The sequence below is a fragment of the Giraffa tippelskirchi genome, chromosome 3 (genome assembly GCF_054371585.1).
Source record: "Giraffa tippelskirchi isolate mGirTip1 chromosome 3, T2T-mGirTip1v1.2.pri, whole genome shotgun sequence".
NCBI classification, from domain to species: Eukaryota; Metazoa; Chordata; class Mammalia; order Artiodactyla; family Giraffidae; genus Giraffa; species Giraffa tippelskirchi.
In genome coordinates, this window is record NC_137277.1 from 9083209 (window position 1) to 9108017 (window position 24809).

At 42.9% G+C, this 24809-nt stretch overlaps 1 protein-coding gene across 12 annotated transcripts in view; it reads left to right on the top strand.

Moving 5' to 3' along the window:
- Positions 1-4975: 4975 nt before the first annotated feature.
- The window catches only part of TNRC6C (trinucleotide repeat containing adaptor 6C), a 115541-nt gene continuing 95707 nt past the window's right edge, over positions 4976-24809 (top strand). For 5 of the 12 annotated variants that reach the window (XM_081575630.1, XM_081575634.1, XM_081575631.1 and 2 more), the window contains exon 1: positions 6111-6260. In XM_081575630.1, the coding sequence (XP_081431756.1) occupies positions 6160-6260 (101 nt within the window). In that variant the 5' untranslated portion in view covers positions 6111-6159. Of the gene's footprint in view, positions 5542-6110; positions 6557-24809 lie in introns of those variants that run through there. The other 7 variants (XM_081575642.1, XM_081575643.1, XM_081575636.1 and 4 more) reach the window with 5 other exon arrangements.

The following is a 24809-nucleotide window of genomic DNA, read 5'->3' on the forward strand; positions in this document are numbered from 1 at the left end:
CCACCTCTATCGATCAGTCCCTAAGTCCTCCAGAGTCTCCTGGAGTTAAAATTATCTTTCAGGGACTTCTCTGGTGGTCTAGTGGTTAAAGAATCTGCCTTCCAATGCAGGGGCATGGGTTCAATCCCTGGTCAGGGAACTAAGATCCCATGTGTCACAGGGCAACTAAGCCCGTGTGCCACAACCAGAGAAAAGCCCTGGCACCACAAAAAAGACCCAGTGCAAACTAATTAATGAATTCAATTCTCTTTCAAAGGGATCCTTTCTGTTTGGCCTCTAGGGTCACTCAAGTTCCTTCCACCGTTTCTCATCTCCCTGCTGTGTGACTTTGCCATCAACCTCTGCCTCCTCTTCCCTGTCTTATTCTTCATCTTCCTGTCATCCACCAGGTTCCCAAAGAGATCTCTAGGACAGCCAGGTACAATAAGGTTTAGAAGCACTCAAAGGCCTTCAGGAAAAAGTCCAAATGCCCTCAATGTGATGTGACTTGCTCCTTATGATCTGGCCCCTGCTCACCTCTCCCACTTCTCATTCCATGTAAGCTGTTTCAACTCTACTGACACTCTGCGGCCCCCTGAATGAGCGAAGGTGCTCTCTTCCATCTCCTTTCTCCTGGCTGTTCCCTGTGTCTTCAATGCCCTTCCATTAGCTCTTGACCATTGCAGCCATCTAACTGTGGCTCCTCTTGCATCCTTCAAGACCTCCAGGTGGTCTTTCTGAGCACTCTAGAATGACCTGGATCTCCCTTCCTGCCCTCTTCAGCACTGTGTATGTACTGTAATCACAAGTCAAGGCTTTCAGCTTTAAATCCCCAGCACCCAGTCCACCGCCTGGCACATAACACAGGTTCAGTCATCCTTCAATGAGAATCTCTAACTCAGGGAGGAGTACAAAAGAGAAGGGTGAGGCCCAGGAAACTGCCTGAGGTCCAACAGCCAGTGGCAGTGGCACTGAGATTCAGCCTGGCTCACATCTTAAGATTTTTGTCTCCACTCCAGTATTTTCCTCCGTTGAAGTGGGAGGATGATTGCACCAGAACCACTAGGGGAGCTGGTTAAATATGCAACTTCACAGGCCTCACCTTAGACCCAGATGAGTCTGTGTTTTAAACAAGCTACTGTGGTGATTCTTATTAAGAGTTTGAGAACCAACACCCCATCGTCTCTGCCCTGTCTGAAAGGCTTTAAGTTCATCACATTTTTTTTGGCTGTGCCATGTGGCATGTAGGATCTTGGTTCTCCTACCGGGGACTAAACCTGCAGCAGAAGCATGGAGTCTTAACCACAGGACCACCAGGGAAGTCCCGGTCATCACATTTTTTTTATGGCCAAGTCGGTAGCTATCTGCTTGGTGACAAGCAGTCCTGCTCCTTTACATTTTCACTGAAAGCCATCATTTGTTGGAGTCTTGAAGCTTTTCCCTTTTAGAATCCACTGTTAGGATTCAAATTCTACTTGCAGAATCAATGGAGGTAGAAGGAGGGAAGAAGGGACTTCAGAAGGAAGTAAAGCAGTCAGAAGTAGCTGGGAGTGGAGGGGAAGCAAGTATCACAGGCAAATAGGACCCTGAGAAAAGGTGTCCTTTAAGATTAGTTTTTTATTCTCAAATTTTAGCATGCATCAGAATCACCTGGAGGGCTTATTAAGATGCAGATACCTGTGGGAGTTCCCTGGTGGTCCAGGGGTTAAGAATCTGCCTTGCAATGCAGGGGATGCTGGTTTGATCCCTGGCCAGGAACTAAGATCCTGTGTGCCTCCGGGCAACTAAGCCTGCTTGTCACTACTAGAGAGAAGCCCCATGCACTGCAACGAAAGATCCCACATGCTGCAACTAAGACCCAACGGAGCCATAAATAAATAAATATATATTTTTAAAAAGATGCAGATACCTAGATGCCCCCCAAGTTTCTGATTCAGTAGACCTGGCAATGGGGTGTAAGAAGTTGCATTTCTAACAAGCTCCCAGGTGATGCCGATGCTGCTGGTCCAGGAAGCACACTTTGGAAACCATTGGACTAATTCACCCAGGTGGCTCAAGTGGTAAAGAATCTGCCTGCCAATGCAAGAGACACAAGTTCAATCCCTGGGTCAGGAAGATCACCTGGAGAAGGAAATGGCAACCCACTCCAGTACTCTTGCCTGGAGAATTCCATGGGCAGAGGAACCTGGCAGGCTACAGTCCATGGGGTTGTAAAGAGCCGAACATGACAGAATATGTATGTATGTACACATGAGCAAATCCAACCTTTATGCCCCATGCAATCATTTATTCTGTAATATCCATGGAGATGAGGATGTGATCACCCTGATTTCTGCTTAAACCAGATACTGCTGCTGCTGCTGCTAAGTTGCTTCAGTCGTGTCCAACTCTGTGCGACCCCATAGACGGCAGCCCACCAGGCTCCGCCATCCCTGGGATTCTCCAGGCAAGAATACTGGAGTGGGTTGCCATTTCCTTCTCCAGTGCATGAAAGGGAAAAGTGAAAGTGAAGTCGCTCAGTCGTGTCCGACTCTCAGAGACCCCATGGACTGTAGCCTACCAGGCTCCTCCGTCCATGGGATTTTCCAGGCAAGAGTACTGGAGTGGGGTGCCATTGCCTTCTCCGAAACCAGATACAGATCTTGTTATATTTCAAGCTAGAGTTTCTATGGACAACTCTTATGATTCTTCTTTGAATGAAATGGAAATTCATCTCCAAACCTTCCACACACTTATCCCAGGCCTGCCTCTTATATTCTCACAGATGCATCCAGCTAGGTCTTCTCCACCTGTCCTTAACTACTTGACTTTTTAACTTAAGAGCGACACTTAATATTTAATCTTTTTACATGTAATTCTATGGGGGTTGCCCATTTTTATAGATTGCAACCCATACCTTAGTTATGTGGTAGTGGCAGGGCTGATAAAGGGATGACAGACCCCAAATATGCACTGACTCATTTTACAACATTGCCTGGGGGTTGCTCAGACTTTATTCAGCCCAAATAGCCACTTAGAAGGGACACTGCAATCTCCACACTCATGGCTGTCATCTACCACAATGTTCCTGGATCAGTCCTAATTTTGAGAATTCTATTGTTACAGACCCACGTGAGTCTAATTTTGGGGTCAGAAACTATGATCAACGTAAGTGTGGCCTCTTCAGGTGTTTACGGTGTAACAAGAGAGGACAATTATTTTGTGTGGTTTAGCTGATTGAGGGGGACAGTAAAAAGAAGATGGAGAAAAGTTGAGAGGTTACAATCAGAAAGTCAACATCAAGGATAAAAATTAAATCATTCAATTTTGGTCAAGTTTTCCAAAAGGAGAAGTTCTGCTTATTGCAATGATGGGTTCACCGAGGTATCTGAATTCCTCATCAATTTAGCAATCTTAGTGGATGCCAAATATTTTGAAGATATTATTTGCGCTCCCTCCTGGAGCATGTGATACCTTTATCTTTGAGAATTACAAAGGATGAAGGTTTCTCCGAAGTCAAGAACAAAACTAACGTAAATAAAACGCTGAATGGAAAAGGCAGAAGTCTCTATGTCAACTCGGGCTGACATCAGAGTCTTCTAAGTGATGTGGGTTTTCAGCAGGGGAAGTACCCAGCACAGACATTTGAAGACGATTTTAGAGCGCGGTTTGTGACTCTGACTACCGAGGAGCTTAAAATATGGCAGTAAGAAGAAAGGAGTGCGCCGAGCTCACGGACCCCGAAAGGAAAGGAGAGCGGGGAATTTGTTGTGTCTCTTTCATCCACGGACGTTTCAAAGCAAGACTCTTGCGGTAACAAAATTGCACTGCGAAAGTAGCGTGTCATTATCTGCTCTTCAAGATGGGGACACGTAGACAGGGAATGGCCTCCAACACGAACAACTTTCAAGTAGCACCGCTGAGCCTCCACTGCACAAAGCGGAAAGCTGGCCTGCTTCCACCACGCTTCATGAAAATGGAGAGAAATCTTGGTTTCAATATTTTCTCGTGACTTGAACCGAAAGTTAAAAGGGGGACTTTTAAATTGCACATTGCTCCTGATCTTACCCACGATTAATGACTAATGTGTATGGCAAGAGCGGCGAAATGGAGGACCGCTACCGGGTGCAGAGCGCCGGGAAGAACAGTGGGGTACGGGAGCCAGAGCGTCCGGGGTTCGGCCCAACAGCAGTTTGCCCGGTGGGGGCAGGATACTCGCTCTCCCAGGAAGGGGATGTCTCCTAGGGGCGGTTACACAGCGAGGCTTGTTTGGCTCGCAGCAGGGCGCTCCCTGGGGAGCGGTTGTGCACTGGGGGACGGCTGGGAGGCGCGCGGCGAGCAGGATGCTCCAGGGCCCGGGCCGGCGCGTGTACGTGTGTGTGCACGGTGGGGAGGTGCAGGGCGTGTGCACGGCGCGGGCGGGACGCGCGCCAGTGCGGCCGCCGAGCTCCGCTGCAATACAAGGCCAGAGCCGCCGGGTGAAAATACCGCGCAAAACCCTGGCTCGGGAGCCGCGAGGGGCCGGCTGGGGGAACCAAGCAGACGCGCACTGCCGGGCCCTCACTCCGTGGCTGAGCGCGCTAATGCGGAGTCGCAGCACCCTCAGACGAGGAAGGAAGCCGCGTGAGTTTCCACGGACCCCAAGGAGACCGCGAGCCCCAGGGACTCGCACGCGCCCGCGCCCGCGCCCGCGCCCGCCGAGGGGGAGCGCGTACCCGATCGCACCCTGGCGCACTCCCCGCGCGATCTGTGGAAAGACAGCTCGGGCTGGTATTAAGGGCGGGGGGAGAAGGGGGTGTGGCTTGGCTGGAACTAGCCAATGGGCCGGGGAGGGGCGCGCGGGGGCGGAGCTCGTGTTCAGAGCGCCAATTGGCCAGTTAGCCCTCCGGTATGCAGATACGGTGGTGTCACGTGCCAGGGGCCGGGACGACTTCCTGTTGGAGGCCAAGGCGGGGCGGGGAAGGGGGCGCGAGCGCCCCGTCTGGCTGAAGCGGGGGGAGGGGGGTTCTTGTCAGTTAGAGCAACAAGATGGCCGCGGTGGCAGCTCCGCACCTCAGCGCGACGGCCCCGGGAGCCGCAGCCGCCGCCGCCGGCCCCGCCGCCCCGCAGCCCTGAGCGTCGCCCCGGCCGCCCCCACCGCCCCTGACAGGGCCGTCCCCGCGCCCGCCGCGCTCCTGCCGCCGCCGCAGCCGCCGCGGGCCCGCCCGAGCCGGAGGCGGAGGGAGCGGAGCCGGCCGAGCGCAGAGCGCCGAGCTCAGCCGCCGCCGTCTCGGATCGCGGGCCGCGCCGGAGCCACCGTCCCGCCTGCGGGCGCGAGGAGGAGGGCGCGTCGCGGCGTCGCCGGGGCCGGACCTGGACCCGCCGGGACGCGCCGCCGCCCACCCGCCCGCGCCGCCGCCGCCGCCGCCGCCGCCGCCCGCGCCGGGACTTGAGCCCGCGGCGCCGGCGCTGAGCGGGCCCCCACCGCCCGAGCGCCCCGCAGGCCCCGGGGCGGCCGCCCGAGTGGTTTTTGCCGCCGCCGCCAGGCCCGCGCCGCCGGAGCCCCTCCGAGGAGCCGCCGCCGCCGCCGGGGACGGAGCCCAGGTGAGCGCGGGCCGGGCCTCCGAGTCGCCGCAGCCGGCGGAGCTGTTGGCGTCGCCTTTGTTCGGCCGGGCCCGGAGCGCGAGGGGTCGCCGCGGGTCCCGGCGGGAAGGATGCGCAGCGCGGGGCGGCGGGAGGAACTGCTGGCGGAGCGGGGCCCGGGTGCGGGCGCGCGCGGGGCGAGAGGCTCGCGGTGCCCGCTGCGATCCGCACGGCAGTTGCGTGTGTGGTGTACGTAAAACGATGCGTTGGTGGAATTGGTTCTCCGGGAGCAGTCACCCGCGCGGGTTTTGCATTTCTGATGGCATGCACGAACCCGGGCGTTTTCGGTGTGGGACCTCTCCCGCCGTTGTTTGGGGGGGGGGGGGTCAGAGCAAGCGCAGGCGTGCTTCTGCTAGCATGGAGGGGCCCCTTGGCCTCCCGTGGGTCTGGAATCAGGGGGGCTGCTCGCGGCGCTGCAGGCTGCGGGGCGATGCGCACGAGAGACGGGAGCCGAACCGCTGCTGCCCGGCTCTGGGAGCGCAGAACCGGAGCGCCTCGGGGGCCACCTTCGCTCGTGCGTCGCCTCGTCTGCACCTTTGCCTCGTGGATGAGATTCGTTAATAGATTCGTGTCTGTTAAATGTGCAGATGCGGATCCAAGGGTTCCCTGCGCGTTAACTCGGTGGAGAATCTTTCGCTTGCAGGTTACACGCAGCTTTGGGAATCTCACGGAAGATGCAGGTTTGCTGCCTCCACGTCGCGGGGCGGGGGCGGAGGAGCCGCAGATCCCGGCCGCACCTCTAGCGGTGTTGGCCGCTCGACTGTCTCAGGGATTCAGCGAAATGAGTGCAACTGTCTCGAACCTCTACCTCTGTCAGATCAAACCTCCATTTGAGTGGTCTGCTCGATTATGTTTAGGCATGAACTGCAGATTCTGAACTCAAAATGGTGCTCTGTAGATGTCCAACTTAAGCGTATTGAAGGAGTTAGTTGCAAGTTGGAGGCGTCTGGCTGGTTTAATCCATTGTGTTGCTGAGGTTCGTGTTTTCTCCTGAATCCGGTGTTCACCACTGTGTCCTGCGGTGTAGGTGGTCAGTTTGATGATCACTGTGTAGAGACTGCTACGTCTCTTGAGTGTAATTTGACCCCGCAGGAGGCTTATTTTATGCAAGTTATTTCCTCCATTTAGAATTGAGTAACTATGGGGATGAGTTGAGACACTGGAAATGTGGCTTGAGTGATCTTAGAAGACAGCGGTGGCCGGTTTGAAATGTGTAGGGGGTGCAACAATTCTGTGCATGGATTCCATACTTCCTTCAATAGTATGTGAAAGAATAAAGGATAAAACTTAGCTCCAGACCAGATGAACTTGGTTGGCAGAGGGCACCTTAAAGAAATTTATTCCAGAATCACGGAAGTGGTGAAGGTCTTTGAACACCTTTCCCTGTGGAACACCAAGGATGCTTCGTTGGGAGAAACGATGCAGAATGAGGTTTTAAGAACAACTAGCCCAGTTATATTATCCGAATTAATTTTATTATTGGTGTTTAAACAGATGATAATTGTCTGATTAGTTATTGCTTTGTTCACCGGTACTGAAAGAGTTTTCTCCTACACAAAGTTTTTAATATTTGTATTTTCATAAGAATAGAGGTTTTAGAATCTTTTTGTCTTTCTCACATTGGATCAATAGAAATTGATAGCCCAGAAAGTGGTGATAGTAAAAGTATTGTTTCAGTTAAATTATACTTATGGTGATGTAGAGTAATTTCTTCAAGCTAGCACTAGTACTTCGTTAAGAAGTAGAAAGGATCCGAGTCCCAGATATATATATGTGTGTGTTACATGTATGTATATGTTCAGACCTGATTTTATTATGTGGATCTAGTTTAAAAAGCCCGATTCTTATCTTTCATACTTCTTGTTCGAATCAAAGACCTTATTGTCTTGTACATCTGATTTACTATTAAGATATGAAATTAAATAAAAGTTGATTCTGAGGCTATAATAAGACTTAATCCTATTTCATCCTGATTCTAGCATTTAAATATTTTATAGTAACTTGGGTTACATGTAAGTGTTGATTTTAGGTTTTCCTCCTTACAGTGTTTATTGTTGTTGCTATTTTTCAAGTGGCATATGTTGTAACACTTTGACAAAGATTATTTTGTAACAGGTTTATGTTTATACTTAGTTGGTTTAGGAGTTTTGGAACAAATAGTTGCCTTAGAGTGCTGATTATGAGGGAAAGTGGAGTGAACTGTTTCATTTGACTCTCAGTGATTAAAATATAACTGAACCATGGGGGGGATATAGGAAACTTTAAATTACAGTATTTCTCACCTCCTCCACCTTTTTGTTAAACAGCCGGCTTTACTGAGATAAATGTGTTCTTTTCCAAATGCTGTCATCTGGCTCACTTCCAAAACCATGCTGGAAGAGGAGGAGGTCAGGGCTGGAGGTGGGGGGGGGGGGCAGCCTTTTTCCTTAGTGAAGAGAGCTTTCAGTTGGAAACAAATGGAAGATAAAATTCCTACAGTACTGGCTGAGAATGGGTGTTTGCATTACTTCCCAAACTCCAAATGGGGTGATAAGGTCCTGAATGTAAACTTACTATTGGTTGACTCAAGAATGTGATGCTAATTTTAAATCTAAAGCGATTACTAGTGAAAGTTAGTCTATTTCTCTGTTATTTGATTTGAGCATATAGAATGACTATGACATCATATAACTTCTTTAACAATTTAACGTTTAGCGAATTAGAGCCATTTTAAAGACTATTTTATGGTTTGTTTTTTTAACCTTCCCCAGTAGGAATTAGATCCATGAGATTGTATGCATATGTTTTCAGTAATATTTACCTCTGAGTCTGGGTTTATTGTGTAAAGATGATATCTGAGAAGATTTTATAAGAAAATAGATTGGCTGTGAAGTCTGAGGCTGTTCTATCTATCAGAATAGCATATGAATTAATTAAGATTTTGGGATGGAGTAAGCAAAGATTACTTAGCCAGAGCAACTGAAGCCTGTGTGGAAAGCAAGAGAAACACAGAGGTGACAAGGAGCAGGTTTATAAAAGGCCTTGGAAGACTGTACGCTGAGGGAGCAGGAGGTGGGGCCCTGACCAGGCAGCACCTGGAAGGTTAAAAGTGCCTGGAAGGTTAAAAGGGGAAGAACCAGGTAACTTTGTTTCTGTTTGTTTGTTTTGCTTTTCTTTTTCTTTGACTGAAACTGTTTTGGCCTCTTACTCCTGATTTTGAGATAATTAAATGGGCTTTTACCTTTTATTCCAGCTTTATTTCGGAGGGTCTTCTGATGTTTTTGATGTAAGGAAATCTTTTCGAAAAGTATTGGTGCCATGGTTTATTTTGTCTGATAACTGCCTTCATAGTGAAGGTGACTAGATTTTATTTGCCCAATTAATACAGTTAACATCTCAATAACTTTGTTTGAAGATGTCATATATTTGAATAGAACAAGAAAAATATCAAATGAGAACCAGTTTTTTTTAGAACATTTTCCAGATTTTCTTGCTTTAAGCCAGTTTAATCATGAGTAGTTACATTTTTACAAATTAGCTTTATCATTTTTTAAATTTTTGTTGGAGTATACTTGATTTACAATGTTGTGTTAGTTTCTACTATACAGCAAAGGGAATCAGTTGTGTGTGTGTGTGTGTATACACTCTTTTTTAGATTCTGTTCTCATATAGGTTATTACAGAGTATTGAATTGAGCAACTTAGCTTTTAAATGTGCACTCATGAGAAGAGCATTCTTTGCAAAATAATATACAATAAGCTTTCTTTAAGATGTTCTCAATCATAAACATTTATAGAACCAGGTAACTTAATCACAGCTCTCTTCAGGAATATAATTACTTAAAAATTTTAAGGTTACTTGTTATCAGAAATAACTATAAAATCTTATGTAGAGATTGTATGTGTGACATTGAAACCAAAAGTGTAATTCTTGTCTAGTGAACTTGTTTGAACAACTTGATTAAAATAACCCTGTAGCTTTTCTGTTGTGCAAATTATGTATTTGAACTGTAACTTAAAATTTAATGAAAAGTGAAATATGAATTTTTCACTTCTCCAACTGGGACATGAGAAAGATATACATGTTAAAAGCATGGTGAAAATTCAGACCCTTTGTGCCATTTTTGGAGTTTAAAAGTGAATTATCTTCTTGGCTACAGATGCTTTCAGAGAGTGAAGAAGCTATTGCAGGGATGGCGAGCTGTTTGTTAAGAATGCATTCTTCCTCTGTAGCCCTCAGAAGCCTATAGAGCTGTGTGCAGAGCTAGACAATCTGGGCATCCAGCCATAAAACGTCCCTGCTGCAGCGCAGATAGCGGTTCGCACCCTCCTGAGCCCTCCATGGCTGCAAACCACAACAGAAGGAATGGCCTTGGGAAAGCCGGCGCTCACTGCTGTTTTGAACTCTTAATATTCTGTGTGGCTTTCTGAGTTCCAGCCCCGCCTTGGGACTTTGGTTTTCTAAGATGTAGTAATGGTTAAGGGTGGGCAAGAATACAGCTTCTGAAATCAGTCTCTTCTAGGCCAGTGGATTTCAACATTTGCTGTGGGAAATGAGCAGCGGGTTGTCCATCCCAGGGTCTCCCTCTCCTCGTTTGCCTCTTTGTCACAGTACTTCTTTCCTGCTGGGGAACGACCTGCCCAAAAACATATCCGATTGCTGGCCCCTGCACATAGGGCCCAGAGGAGAGAGTCCCATGGAGTCAGTCCTCCAGAGAAGAGAACCTGTGGGCTAGATTGGTCCCTTGTGACTCAGACCCCACTCTACTTCCTCGTAAACCTTTTTTGACACAAAACTTTAAAAACAATTTTTGTACAAAAATATGAAAATGGAAGAGTACACAGACATGTCAGCTCACCTTTGTTGCAGTGTTAGGGCATTTTCTGTGAATATCATCTATTTGTATAAATGCAGATGATCCCCTGGGATCCCCTAGAATACAAACACCTGGACAGTTCTTTTTTTCCCTTCAATCTAAAGACCTTCTCTGTTTTCCTTCTTTAGACTGTTTTAGAAATTATTACGTTTGTATCTTTGTAATGTCCTACCTCTGAAGACCTGCAGTGCAAACCTGCAGTTTCACAACATCAAGTCAAACTGTTCTCGGTATCAGGATAACCCCTGCCTGTGACTGAATGTCTTCCTTACAGGCAGGCTGGCTGGTGTCAGTGTTCATAGGTGGAGTGTGTGCTCTGCTAGATTCTTTTTCTGTGTACAGTTGAGCTTATTAAGGGTAAGATTTCTCACAACTAAAATCAGTTGCTTGGGTTGAGCCTGGCAAAGGCATAGTTTATTTTTTATTACCAAAGACGATTTCTCTTTAATTTTTCTTTTAATAAATCAATAATTTAAGATAGCACCCAGGAATTAAAGTTAAGGTCTGAAACAGGCAAATGGTAGCAGAGGCAAAACCTGTCACCTCCCCAACCTTTGCTGTTGTGAACAGATGTTAACATCAGGAATGGGAGGGGAGGTGGAATTACTCCTTTGATTACCTTGTGTTTTCTCACACTATATATGACCTGCAGAGGGGGAGGGGAAAGAGTTTGTAGGAAGGGAATTTACAGCAATAGGCTTCGCTCTTCTGGAGGGTGATGTTTTACATGAGGTTTTGAGGGTAGGTGAGGGAAACAAGTGATGGCTGTGTGGAAGCAAGTACATTGGAGTCAGTGAGGACAGTGGAGAAGATGTGTGTGTGTGTTGGGGGTTAGGAAGCATCCTCTCAGGTAGCCAGGTCTCAGTGTTAAAATAATCTTCAAAAAGATACAGCTAACATTTGAGCATTTACTCTGGGATAGCGTGCCAAGGAGGTGACATTACTATCTTATTTAACCCTCATGACACTCACCGAAGATGGTCGCTTTAATTCTGTTTTACCGGGGAGGAGAGGACGGAGAAGAAAGTAAGAGATCCTGCAGCTTGGAGGAAGCGCGGCCAGAATTTACTGAGTCCGCTTCCCAGCCCTCACACGTGGGTAAATAGCTTGGAGGATCTGAGTAACTGTTTAGTTAGTCTCTCTCCTCTGGTCTGTGTCCCTCCAGTTCACTTTGTGGTTTTCATTTGTAGCAGCTTGTAAGGTAGGTACTGTTATTGTGTTCCTTTTCTAGATTGGGAAGCTGAGGCTGATGGAAGTTGAATAATTTGCCCATGGTCAGGGCCTTAATAATGTGTCTGGGTTCTCTGATGCCAGAGTTAGAACTGCTTTCTAAAGCCCAAGCCTGCCCATGTCATTCCTTCCTTTACTCCACCAAAATTTAATACCTTCTCTATTCAGTGGCCACATTGAAGACTGACCTCTCACTGCCTTCCCTGAGGTGTCCTTAGTGATGGAGACAGGCACCAAACAAGTAAAAACAACAAAGCAAAAAACTAAGATAGCAATTAAATGTTGTGAAGATTCCTGAGTTCACAGCAGTCCATCGTGGCATGGACTTACACAGCCGTGTTCTGTATCTCCTTTGGTGAAGCTGCACGTCACCACATGGAATGATGAGAGAAGTCCAGCAACAGAAGGAATTTGTATCTTCCTTAGCCTTGTCAGCCTTTCCCACTCACATGACCACCAAACACTGTTTTCCCTGCAGTACCTCCCTATAGTGTCGTTCAGTGAGAGGGACTTTTAAATGCAGAAAGAGAGTTATTCAGAAGAGGGAGGGAACACATGGGTCACAGTGGTCAGGCAGGATGTCAGTTGAAATGGGCCCTGAAAGACTGGTAGCATTTGGTTGGATGGAAGGGATATTCTGTAAGGAGACAAATGGGCAAGTCATGTTTAGGGAACATTTCGGCAAGTACCTAACCATAGCAGCTGGAACCCAGTGTTTTTATTGAGTAAATGAACCCTGAGACCTAGCTGTAAGTGGAGGTTTCATGTTGACTTTGAAGTTTAGAAAGGGCTATATGGGTAGCATCTCCATTCTTTGGCTGGTTAGGAACTTTTGGTGGTTGTTGATGGGCATGACATTGAACCAAATGGTAGATTTGAAACTTGCATCAAGCGGGTGGTTGGAGGGGAGATCAGAAGCATGAAAACCGTGGCTGTTGTGGTTGTCTGTGGAAGGTGATGCGAGCTTAGACAAGCATAATGGTAGGGTCAAATTGAAAAGGTGTTAGGAAGAGTCAGCAGGACAAAACAATACCAAATGATTGGTGTGGGGCTGATGGAAAGAAAGAATTCTACGAGGTCAGACACAGAGGACTCACTGCTCTTCCTGGGATGTTTGAGAGAGGCCTTAAATTAAGTAAATAAAGAAGCTAATGTTAAACTGTTTGATTTAATACATAACAGTGAGTCCTTTTAAAATGCTGATTGGGGAAAGATAGCACATAATATGGCAGTTTTAGGAGAGTTTATTGTTTGAGGTTCTGGTATAGAGATTTAACTCACAAGCATAAATCCCAGTATGTAATGAGCCATGTAATAATAGGGTTCTGCTGTTAATTATGGTGAGTACTCTCAACAAAATCGAATTTTCTTAGTACCACCCCCATAAAAATATCTTAACTCAGACTTTATATAACAGTCCCAGATATATTGTAAACTTTATGGATATGGGATATTGACTGAAAAAAGAGAGAAGACAAATCTTCAGTATTTCCAGAAAATCTTAACCACCCTCAGTGCCCCGGGTTTTCTGTGGGTACCTGTAGGAATGGGCAGTTATCTTTTCAGGTCTCTGGGCGCTGCCCACCAAATTCTAAAGATATATTATGTGATATTTCTTATGGACATTTGAACCGTAGGTATAGTTCCTGATTTGCCTTTCACAGATAAGGTGACTATCATTAGATATTAGCCATTGGAAAAATGAGTGTTATAATTAATAGGATCATTCTGGCCAATCCACAATGTCTGGTTAGCATATATTAGATTATTAGATGTATTTTTCTGTTCTCCTCTAGGGGGACTCTGGAAGTCAGATCAAATTTTAGAAGGATATTGAAAATTCTTTTTCTTGAAATTAGTTTATGTTGACTTGTAATTTAAGTACTCCTTTAGTACAGTTATTAAATGTGGCTATTTAATTAGCTTACACACATGCCTTCTATTTAACCTCTGATGGCAGAATTTTGGTTATGTAGATCCCAAGAAAATGGGGTTTTCTCTTGTGGTCTTTCAACTAAATCTCAAATTAGTGAACATTGATTTCAGAATTCAGCCTTTAGGATTTCTCAAGTTTTTCTTGCTTTTTATTGATACTTGTCTTTCCCATAACACACACCCCCTTTTTTTTGTTGCTTGTTTGCTCTTTTCATGTTTTTAGGATTTGTTTTTTTAAATATTTTCTTTCCTGAAGCTTTGCATTTCAGAGGTGGCAGTGAAGGTCTATTTTGAGACAATAGGATGAACAGTGTGCTGTCTTTCATTTCGATCTATTGTTGTTTTGCTAAGCTTATTTGCTCTGAAGATATAAAATCACAAGTGGAGAAAGGATTCCAGACTTCATAATAGCTATAGTTTTTTGAGTGCTTATCATATGCCAAGTTCAGGCACTTAATTTATTACCTAATTTATTCTCATCAGCAGATGAGGAAACCAGGGCCCCTTGGAGAGGGCAGGGCTCCCTGATTGCTGTGACCACGCTGTTTAGTTGTTCCCCCTCATTCAGATGGACACAGTGATTTTTATTACCTTTGAAGATCTAAGAGATCTTCAATTCAGTTGCTCAGTCATGTCCGACTCTTTGAGACCCCACGGACTGCAGCTCGCCAGGCTTCCCAATTCTCCAAGAGGTCTTGGGGCCCCAGTTTTGATGTGTGGCATTTGGTCTGTTTTACTTTTAAAAATCCATCACATGTTAACATAAATTACCTGTGTCTAATGGGATCGTAGCCCCAAATAGAATCATTTTGGGCTTTAAAAGTATATTGAAAGAAAAGCAACTTTGATGTGCTTATGAGAAATGTTATTTGTTTGAAAAACCTGATAGTAAATTCTCTTTTCTCCCCGAATTCTAACTGACATCCAGAATGTGGCTGAGGCAGGAGCATGTCGGCAAGACAAATGCAGGTCTCATGAAATCTCATGGATTACTTCTTTTCTGCCACAGCAGCAGGTTTTTCTTAAAGCACTGTTTGAAAATTAACATTACTGAAAATTTTAAGCCTGCTTAAAGGGATTCTGTGATAGTTTTGATTCAGATTATTAAAAGTGAGAAGACATTTTTATAAAAATCTGTGTCACCTTGCTACTAGAGTGCTTTAGTTATTAATAGGGTAAGCTAGCAGTAAGCTACCTTTGATATATATGAGCAGTATGTGATAACTGTCTTTCCTAATACTTCCTGTTGAATCTCACATTTCAGTTGGAAAGCAGTTTCCTCACTTGACCCATTTTTCTTCTCTATTGTGTCTTTATTCTGGTTCTTCAACACAGAGTGTTTGAAGGAATGTTGTAAACCCTTACAGACTTATAAGGTGAAGAGATTCAGATACCTGCTTTGGAATAAGCATATTCTCTTTTGTTTTTTTATTTGGTTCTCTGGTTGGAGGGAAAGCAGTTTTGCTTGTTTACTTTCATGTCACGGTTTTCAGAAGAGGTATATATTAAATGGCTGAGAATGGTAGAGAAGCATATGGGTAAAGGAAAAAACAGGTGTGTGGGGGTAAAGATCTTGTTTTAGTAACATGTATAATTTAATGGTATTATAATTTTAGCAAATATATATGCAGTAAGCCTGGCTTAATATATCTATATTGTAACATGTCTGTTTGGAGACCTGGGTCTCTTGATATCATTCTCTTGTTATTAATGCCACCGTTAGTCACAGGTAGGACTTGTTATCATGTGATAACATTTGTTTCACACCCATGGCTTTATAGAAGCTTGAATCAACTTCTGTGCTTGCCAGATCAAATTCTTAATGTCCTAACATACCTAACACTTGTCTCCTTCATGAAACCGTCTCTGAGTTCACTGTGTAAACTTTCTCCTTTCTGTCTAAACTCACGCCTTTGGTGACCTCATTCAGTCCTGTGACCTTAAATACCATACATACCCAGAAGACACCTCAGTTTTGTTTTGCAGCCTGGACTGCTCCCAAGGCTCAGTATTTGCATATCTAGTTGCCTTCTCCATATTTTCACCCTACAGCGACCTGACTCCTGCTCTTGCCTCCACATCCACTCTGCCTGCACTCCTCCCTGTCTGACTTGAGAGAGCACTTACATACATCCTTCCAATTGCTCCAGTCTAAATCTTTGGAGTCCTCCTTGGCTCCATCTTTCTTTCCATGGTAGCTCAGTGGTAAAGAATCTGCCTGCCAATGCAGGAGACACAGGTTTGATCCCTGGTCCAGGAAGATCCTCTGGAGAAGGAAATGGCATCCCACTCCAGTATTCTTGCCTGGAGAACCCTATGGACAGAGGAACCTGGCAGCCTACAGTCCATGTGGTTGCAAAGAGTCAGATAGGACTTAGTGACTGAACAACAATGGTATATAGAAAATTAACAGGAGCTTTCTAAGTAATCCATGGGTCAAAGAAGAGATCACAAGAGGAAGTCAGAAAACACTTTGAACTGAATTTAAAAGAGAAATTTAAAAAAGAAAACACAAGCTATCAAAATCCATGTGATGATGAGCAGCTAAGCTGTTGTAAGAAGGAAATGTACAGCTTTAAAAGTCTGTATTAGTGAAAGAGAGAGAGCTCTCAAAGCAATAATTTCAACCTCTACTTTATGAATCCAGGAAGTGAAGAACAAACTAGGCCCATAGTGAACAAAAAGAAGGAAATAAAGATTAGAGTAGAAGTCAATAAATAGAAAAGATCAGTAAAACCAGGAGCTAGTTAATTAAAAATGTCAACAGATTGAGAAACCTGTAGCTGGACTGACTAACCAAGAAAAAACAAAGAAGATACAAAGTACCAAAATCAAGAATGAAGAGAAGACTTAGTACTGAGCTTACAAAACTTAAATTGATAATTTGTGCCAACAAATTAGACACCTTAGGTGAAATGGACAGAATTCTAAGAATAGACAAATTGCCAAAACTGACTCAAGAATGAAAAGTCTGAATGGACATATAACAAGAAAAGAACTGAATCACAATCTTGCCACAAAGAAAAGCCCAGCTCATCTTGGCTTCATTGATAAATTCTGTCAGATGTAAAGAGAACTAATCCAAAGCCTTCACAAACATTTCCAGAAAATAAAGGAGGAACAAACACTTACCAGCGGAATCTCAAGCCAGTATTGCCATGATACCAAAGCCAAAGACAGCATAAGAAAATAAAGCTGCAGCCCAATACCTCTCATCAATTGTAAACACAAAAATCTTTCTAATATTAGGAAGCCAAGTCCACCAGCAACATATAAAAAGGATTATGATCAAGTGGGATTTATCCTAAGACCGCAAGTTTGAATTAGCATTCTAAAATCCCTTAGTGTCATATACCATATTGGTACAATCGAAGATAGAACCACATAATCATTGCAATAGTTGCAGAAAAGGCATTGGACAGAATTCAGTTCACATTCATGATCTTTAAAAATTAAAAAAAATAAAACAACAACTCAGCAAATAAGATGTAGAAGGATAATTTCTTCAACTTGATAAACAGTGTATAGGAAGAACATACAAAATACAAGGAGCTAATTCATATTTGAGTATGAGCAACTATAAATGCCTACGCCTTAAATTTGGGAGCAAGATTTGCTTCTATTCAACATTGTATTGGAGTTTCTAACCTGTGCAGGTCAAAAAATTGGTGGGATCGGGGGGAGCTGGGCATTTATATTGGAAAAGTGGAAGTGTTAGTTGCTCAGTCATGTCCAACTCTTGATGACCCCATGGACTGTGGCCCAACAGGCTCCTCTGTCCATGGAATTCTTCAGACAATACTGGAGTCGGAATCTTCCTGACCCAGGGATAGAACCTGGGTCTCCTGCATTGCAGGCAGATTTTTTCCCATCTGAGCCACCAGGGAAGCCCTTTATATTAGAAAAAAAAGAAGTAAAACTGTCCTTATCCACAGATGGTGTGATTTGTATGTAGGAAACATACAGGAATTTGTGCACACACACACACACAACTATTAGAACTAGGAAACAAGTTCAGCAAGGTCACAGGATACAAGATCAGTATACGACAATCATTTGTATTTCTGTATACTAGCAAACTAGCAAATTTCATTTGAAAAAGAAATTAAGAAAACAGTTTCACTATGGCATCAAAAAGAATTACATACTTGAGAATAAATTTCACAAAAAAAGTGAAACACTTGCAAAACATGACTGAGAAAAATTAAAGAAATAATTAAGAAATTAAGAAATAGTTTGTGTTTATGGATGGAAAGATGCAAGGATGTTAATATAGCAGTTCTTCCTAAATTGATCTATAAATTCAAGTCACAGAAAACTTTTTTTGCAGAAATTGACAAGCTGATTCTAAAATTTATATGAGAATGCAAAAGACGTAGAATAGCCAAAATCATTTTAACAAAACACAAAAGAAGGACTTAACATCTCCAATTTAAGTTTCTACTATAGGAGGACTTCCTTGTTGGTCCAGTGGTTAAGACTCAGCATTTCCACTGCAGGGGGCACAGGTTCGATCCCTGGTCTGGGAACTAAGATCCCATGTGCAGTGTGGTACGGCCAAAACAAACAAAGAAGAATATGCTGTAAAGTGAAAGCAGTTAAGACAGTGTGATATTGGCACATGGGCAGACATATGGAGCAGAATTGAGTGTTAAGATAAAAACCTTTGAACTGATTTTTGACAGAGGTACCAAGGCAGTTCAGTGGGGGAAAGGATAGTCTTTTGAATAAATATTCTAGGACAGTTGGCTGTCCGTATGCCAAAAAAAGGTGATTTAGACCTCACACCATACACAAAAATGAACTCAAAATGGATCATAGACTTAAATGTAAAAACTGAAACTATAAAACTGTTAGAAAAAGCACAGAAGAAAATCCTAAAGACTTCTGGTTAGACAAAGAGTTCATAGATAAAAGCATGATTCAAGAAGAAATAAATTGATACATTGGACTTTAAATTAAAGATACTGTGCTTCAAAAGATGTCATTATGAATGTGAAAAGACAGTCTACAGACTGGAAGAAAATATTTGCAAATCATGTAGCTGAAAAAGACTTGTATCCAGAATATATAAAGAACAACTCTCGTAACCCATTAATAAGACAAAATACCGAGTTAAAAAATAGAAAAAGGATTTCAGTGGACATTTCACCAAAAAAGATATGCGAATAGCTAATAAGTACATAAGATGCTCAACATCATTAGATATGGAGGAAATGAAAATTAAAACCAAAGCCACTTCATGTCCACTAGAAAGGCTGTAATCAAAAGGACAGACAATAACAAGGATGTGAAGAAATCGGGAACCTCATCCATTGATGGTGGGAATTGCTTGTTGCAGCAGCTTTGGGAAACAGTATGACAGTTTCTTTAAAAGTTGAACATAAATTTACTGTATGACCCAGTAGTTCCTTTCCTACATATCTACCCAATACAGATAAAAGTGTATCTTCACTCAAAAACATGAACATGAAAGTTATTTGTAATAACCAGTAGAGGAAGCAATCTAAACAACCATCAACTTTTTGTAAATGGTTAAACAAAATGTGGATATCTATACAGTGGAATACTATTCAGTCATACAAAGAATGAAGTTGGGATACATATTACAGTGTGAATGAATCTCAGAAATATTGTGTCAGATGAAAACAGCCAGATTTCATTTATGTGGTATTTCCAAAAAGGGCAGATCTGTGGGATCCAAAAGTATATTAGTGGTTGTCTGGGGCTAAGGGTGAGAATGGGGATTTGCATGAAGGATTTTTGGTGGATAATGAAATCATTTGAAAACTGGATTATGGTTATGGCTGTACAACTCTAAATTTACTGTGAATCTTTTTTTAAGTGGGAAAATGTTATTTTAAGGCTTCAATGCATGTTAAAATATATATACTTAATATCAGAATTTTCACCTTATTTTTTATCAAAATATGAGAATGTTCTTTGTGTGTTTTGTTTTTGCTTGGTTTTATTTGGGGGTTATCTTACCATTGCTATTTAATGTTCTGTATAGTCAGTGTTAATTGGATTAATGACAAAAATATTATTAGCCATCATTGTATCTTGTATACCTGCTGCATTCCATGAGTAAGTCTTAACTAATTGAAGCTATTTAAAATTCACGGATCTGTAGGGTTTACGGAAAATAAAACAGATCCGAAGAGGTGGTGTGCCTTCTATAATATCAGACAGTCCTGAGTTCAAACCCAAGGGCTGACAAAGAAAACTGGCTTTCTGTCTTTTGACATAGGAAGAGGAGCAAAGGAGAAGACAATTGATAAAAACAAACTAGTAAGCAAGTATTTAAAAACTTAATCTTGCCAGTGATCAAAGAAAAGTAAATTAGAGATACTCGAATTTTTTTTAACATATCCATCTGGCTAAGTTTAAATATAATCCAAAGGAGAATAAGAAAGGAAAATCTTCCACTCATATGCTGCTAGTGAAGATGAGTACAAACACCTACAGACAGTGAAAATGATAGTGCATATCAAAAGATTCAAATACCTTAGTACCCCTCATGAGATTATTTTTTTGACATCTTTATTAAGGTGTTTTTTCCCCCACATATTAAACTGTACAGAGGTGAAGTTTACCATTCAATAAAATTTTATATATGTGTATACTTTTGAAACCACACCTACAATCAAGGCAATGAGCTTATCTGTTGAGATTAAGTTTTGAAGTCTGTTGGTAGGAGTGGTGGGACAGTGTACTGGAGGGAGATGAGAAGCAAAATTTAAAACCACGTGACCACTGGAAAATGGTGATAGAGGAAATGAGGATGACTTCCTTATAATTTTGCCTGTAAAGGTAGCTACTACACACAGCAGGTTTTGAAATATTTGTCATTCTTGTAGGAAGGTAATTATCTCTTAAATATTATTTAGTCAAACCTTTCCTTTTGGGGCTAAAATCTGTTTTTTTGAAAATATAGAAAAGCACTGTGGTTAAGAGATATTGGGACGTCATGTACAAGTAAAATTTTAACAACAGAAGTGGTAGCCAACATATGTTTGCCATCTTTTAGTCATGCCATGTAAGACATTTGAATAAAAACCACCATCATCCGCTCTTATTACTTTGTAAAACAAAAGACATTCTCATGCAAAGAAGTAGAAGACACAATCTTAGAGGAGAATCCTATAAATTAAGTGAATGTGACTTTGCAAAAAATGGTCCTCATCCTTTTTTTTCTCTTTTTGTGGTATTACCTGGAGTTGCCTTGATTGTGGGGTTGGTTTTACAGGTGTGCACATATATCAAATTTTACTGAATAGTATGCTTTAAATATGTGCAGTTCATTCTTGTTAACTGATAACCAGCATTTGAGGACCACTGGTATAAGCATGGTCTTGGTAGTGTTAATTCTGGGATAGGTTTCTGGGAATGTCTCTTTATTAGCTCAGTGACTTTGGGTTTGTTTTTTTTCCTCAGCCTTGGCTCATCTGGAAGAAGTGGCTAGTAATGCTTACTGACAGTGTTACGATCCAGATTAAATAAAATAGTGTATAAATTTGACACATTGTAGGTACACATTTGGAGAAGGCAGTGAGTGGCACCCCACTCCAGTACTCTTGCCTGGAAAATCCCATGGACAGAGGAGCCTGGTGGGCTACAGTCCATGGGGTCGCTAAGAGTCGGACACGACTGAGTGACTTCACTTTCACTTTTCACTTTCATGCATTGGAGAAGGAAATGGCAACCCACTCCAGTGTTCTTTCCTGGAGAATCCCAGGGACGGTGGAGCCTGGTGGGCTGCCGTCTAGGGGGTCGCACAGAGTCGGACACGACTGAAGTGACTTAGCAGCAGCAGGTATACATTATCTTCCCTATATTTAGCCCTGCAAAATCTATTCCTCACTACCACACATTTGTGCTGTCATCTGTTTGTGTGAATATTACTGTAATTTCAAAGGAGTGATTCAACTCTAGAGGGTGGTATTGTTTTAACCCTATCACAGACGTGACCATAGTAATCACTTCAGTGTGATTTGTAGGGTGTGTGTGGGAAGGGGTGGTTTATCCTGAAAAGATCTACGGATGGCCTATAAAATCATTGCTTGAGCAAAAGGCATGGAATAGAGATTGAATTTGTGTTCTTTGTAGACTGTTAGGATTTGATCTTCTGGTGATCATATTGTCCATTTAACTTACTGTATTTCACACAGAGAAGCCCCATTCAGGGTTCCAGAAGTGCTTCTAACTCGGTCTCCTGTGGCATTTAATTATCACAAGGTGGTAAAGCTTTGTTCAGGAAGATCAGATACTTAAGAAATAGTCACTCGGTTATTTACGAAGCTTGGTTTTCCTTTCCTTCTAGAGGTATGTTAAAGAGAGAAAGATGAGAGTGACCAGCAATATCCTCTTTTCAGTTCCACTAATATCTTAGATTTGTAACCTCCAGAAAATGTAGCTTTGGGTATTGAAAAGCAACTTCCTAACTCAAGAAGAGTAGATATTTACGCTTGTGCTCAGTCGTGTCTAACTCTTGCAACCCCATGGACTGTAGCCTGCCAGGCTCCTGTCCATGAGGTTTTCCCAGCAAGAATACAGGAGTGCGTTGCTATTTTCTCCCCCAGGGGATCAAACCTGTGTCTCCTGCATTGCGAGCGATGCTTTACAGCTGAGCCATTGGGGAAGCCCTTATTTATGCCTTGGTATTAATACAAACGGAGAAGGCAGTGGCACCCCACTCCAGTACTCTTGCCTGGAAAATCCCATGGACGGAGGGGCCTGATGGGCTACAGTCCATGGGGTCGCTGGGAGTCGGACACGACTGAATGACTTCACTTTCACTTTTCACTTTCATGCATTGGAGAAGGAAATGGCAACCCACTCCAGTGTTCTTGCCTGGAGAATCCCAGGGTCGGGGGAGCCTGGTGGGCTGCCGTCTATGGGATCGCACAGAGTCAGACACGACTGAAGCGACTTAGCAGCAGCATTAATACAAAACTAAAAGATGGCTTCTTAGGTAAAAAAAGAAACAATTATTGAGCTTCAACCTCATGCTGAAACAAGAGTTTAACCTTTAAAGTAGTTACAGAACCCTCTTAAGATGCCAGAAAGTCAAATAGAATGAAGAAGAAATTTTAATTATACAAGAATTTCTCTCCAGAAAGTTTCTTCTTTTCAGCCATGTTAACAGAATCCTTTCTTGGGAATTCCCTAGTGGTCCAGTGGTTAGTAGTTGGTGCTTTCTCTGCCAGGGCCCAGGTTCAGTCCCTGGTTGGGGAACTAAGAGCCTGCAAGCTGCGGGGTGCAACCAAAAAATAAAAATAAATTCTTTCATACTTTTTAATATTTACTATGTAAATTATCTCAGAATTTTAAATAGATGGCTATCCAGGCTGTGAAGCTAGCATAATTATACCAAAAACATGAAAATGATATCAACAAAGTTATCTTTAAATTTAACATAAATGTAATCTGAAAATCTTAAATAATTTACAGAAAGCATAACTCATCACTGTTCAGTTCAGTCGCTCAGTCATGTCCGACTCTCTGCGACCCCATGAATTGCAGCACGCCAGGCCTCTCTGTCCATCACCAACTCCCGGAGTCTACCCAAACCCATGTTCATCGAGTCGGTGATGCCATCCAACCATCTCATCCTCTGTCATCCCCTTCTCCTCCCGCCCCCAATCCTACCCAGCATTAGGGTCTTTTCCAATGAGTCAACCCTTCGCATGAGGTGGCAAAAGTATTGGAGCTTCAGCTTCAACATCAGACCTTCCAATGAACACCCAGGATTGATCTCTTTTAGGATGGATTGATTGGATCTCCTTGCAGTCCAAGAAACTCTCAAGAGTCTTCTCCAACACCACAGTTCAAAAGCATCAATTCTGCGGCGCTCAGCTTTCTTCACCGTCCAACTCTCACATCCATACATGACCACTGGAAAAACCATAGTCTTGACTAGACGGACTTTTGTTGGCAAAGTAATGTCTCTGCTTTTAAACATGCTATCTAGGTTGGCCATAACCTTCCTTCCAAGGAGTAAGCGTCTTTTAATTTCATGGCTGCAGTCACCATCAGCAGTGATTCTGGAGCCCAAAAAAGTAAAGTCTGACATGTGTCCATTAATAATCAAGCCACCAGGCTTCCCTGCTGGCTTAGCAGCAAAGAATTCACCTGCCAATGCAGGAGACACAGGTTTGATCCCTGGGTCAGGAAGATCCCCTGGAGAAGGAAATGGCAACCCACTCCAGTATTCTTGCCTGGGAAATCCCATGGACAGAGGAGCCTGGCAGGCTACAGTCCATGGGGTTGCAAAGTCAGACACGACTTAGCAACTAAACAACAGTAATCAAAGAACTGTAAATTAAGGTCAGTGAAATACTTTTTCTATCTGATTTACAGAGATTAAAAATTATAATACTCAGTGCTTATGAGGATATATTGTGCTCAACTAATAAAAATACAAATTATTAAAATGCCTTTGGATGACAGTTTGGCTATAAGTATCAAAACTCTTAATTATACCTTTTTAGTCTGCTTCTGGAAATCTCTGTTAAGACAACAATCACAAATACGGAACAAACTACACAAAAGAGGTTTAGTGATGAAAGTAGTATAAAAAGGAAACACCTAAATAAATAACAGGGAAAATTGTTAAAAAAAATTATGGTCCATCTACACAATGAAAATATTGTGTTGTCATTAAAAATTACATTTGTGAAGCTTAATTTTTTTTTTTAAGTTTAGAAAATTCCATAAACTGAACCAAGGGTTATTGAGAATTAAGACTGGTCAGCTGTATACCAGTGTACTGTGCTAATTCGCAGTATCTACCAACTCTTTATTCTTTATCGCATCTTCCCAACATCAGAATTTCTTCTCTGCGTCTGCCCATCTGTGAGTCTGTTCTCTATGGCAGTCACTCCTGTACTTTAATGATTCCCTGATTAAAAATGCATGGCTCCCTCCTTTTCTTTTCTTTCTGAGCATATTTAGAGCCCTAAAGGGTTTGGTTATAATTAGTATCTTTTCCACTTAGGCGCTACTGTTTTTCAGACCGTAAAAACTTTTTTCAGTGTGATTTGAAAGTACACAGTTGCTTTTTCAGGGTTGGATGTCATCTGTTGGGTGCTGAATGTTTAAATCTCTACTATGGTACATGTGCCTACAAATGACTACAGATAATTAATGGAGAAAATAACATTAATTTTCAAGGAAACTCTTCGTACTTTTGCCTGAGAGATGCTAG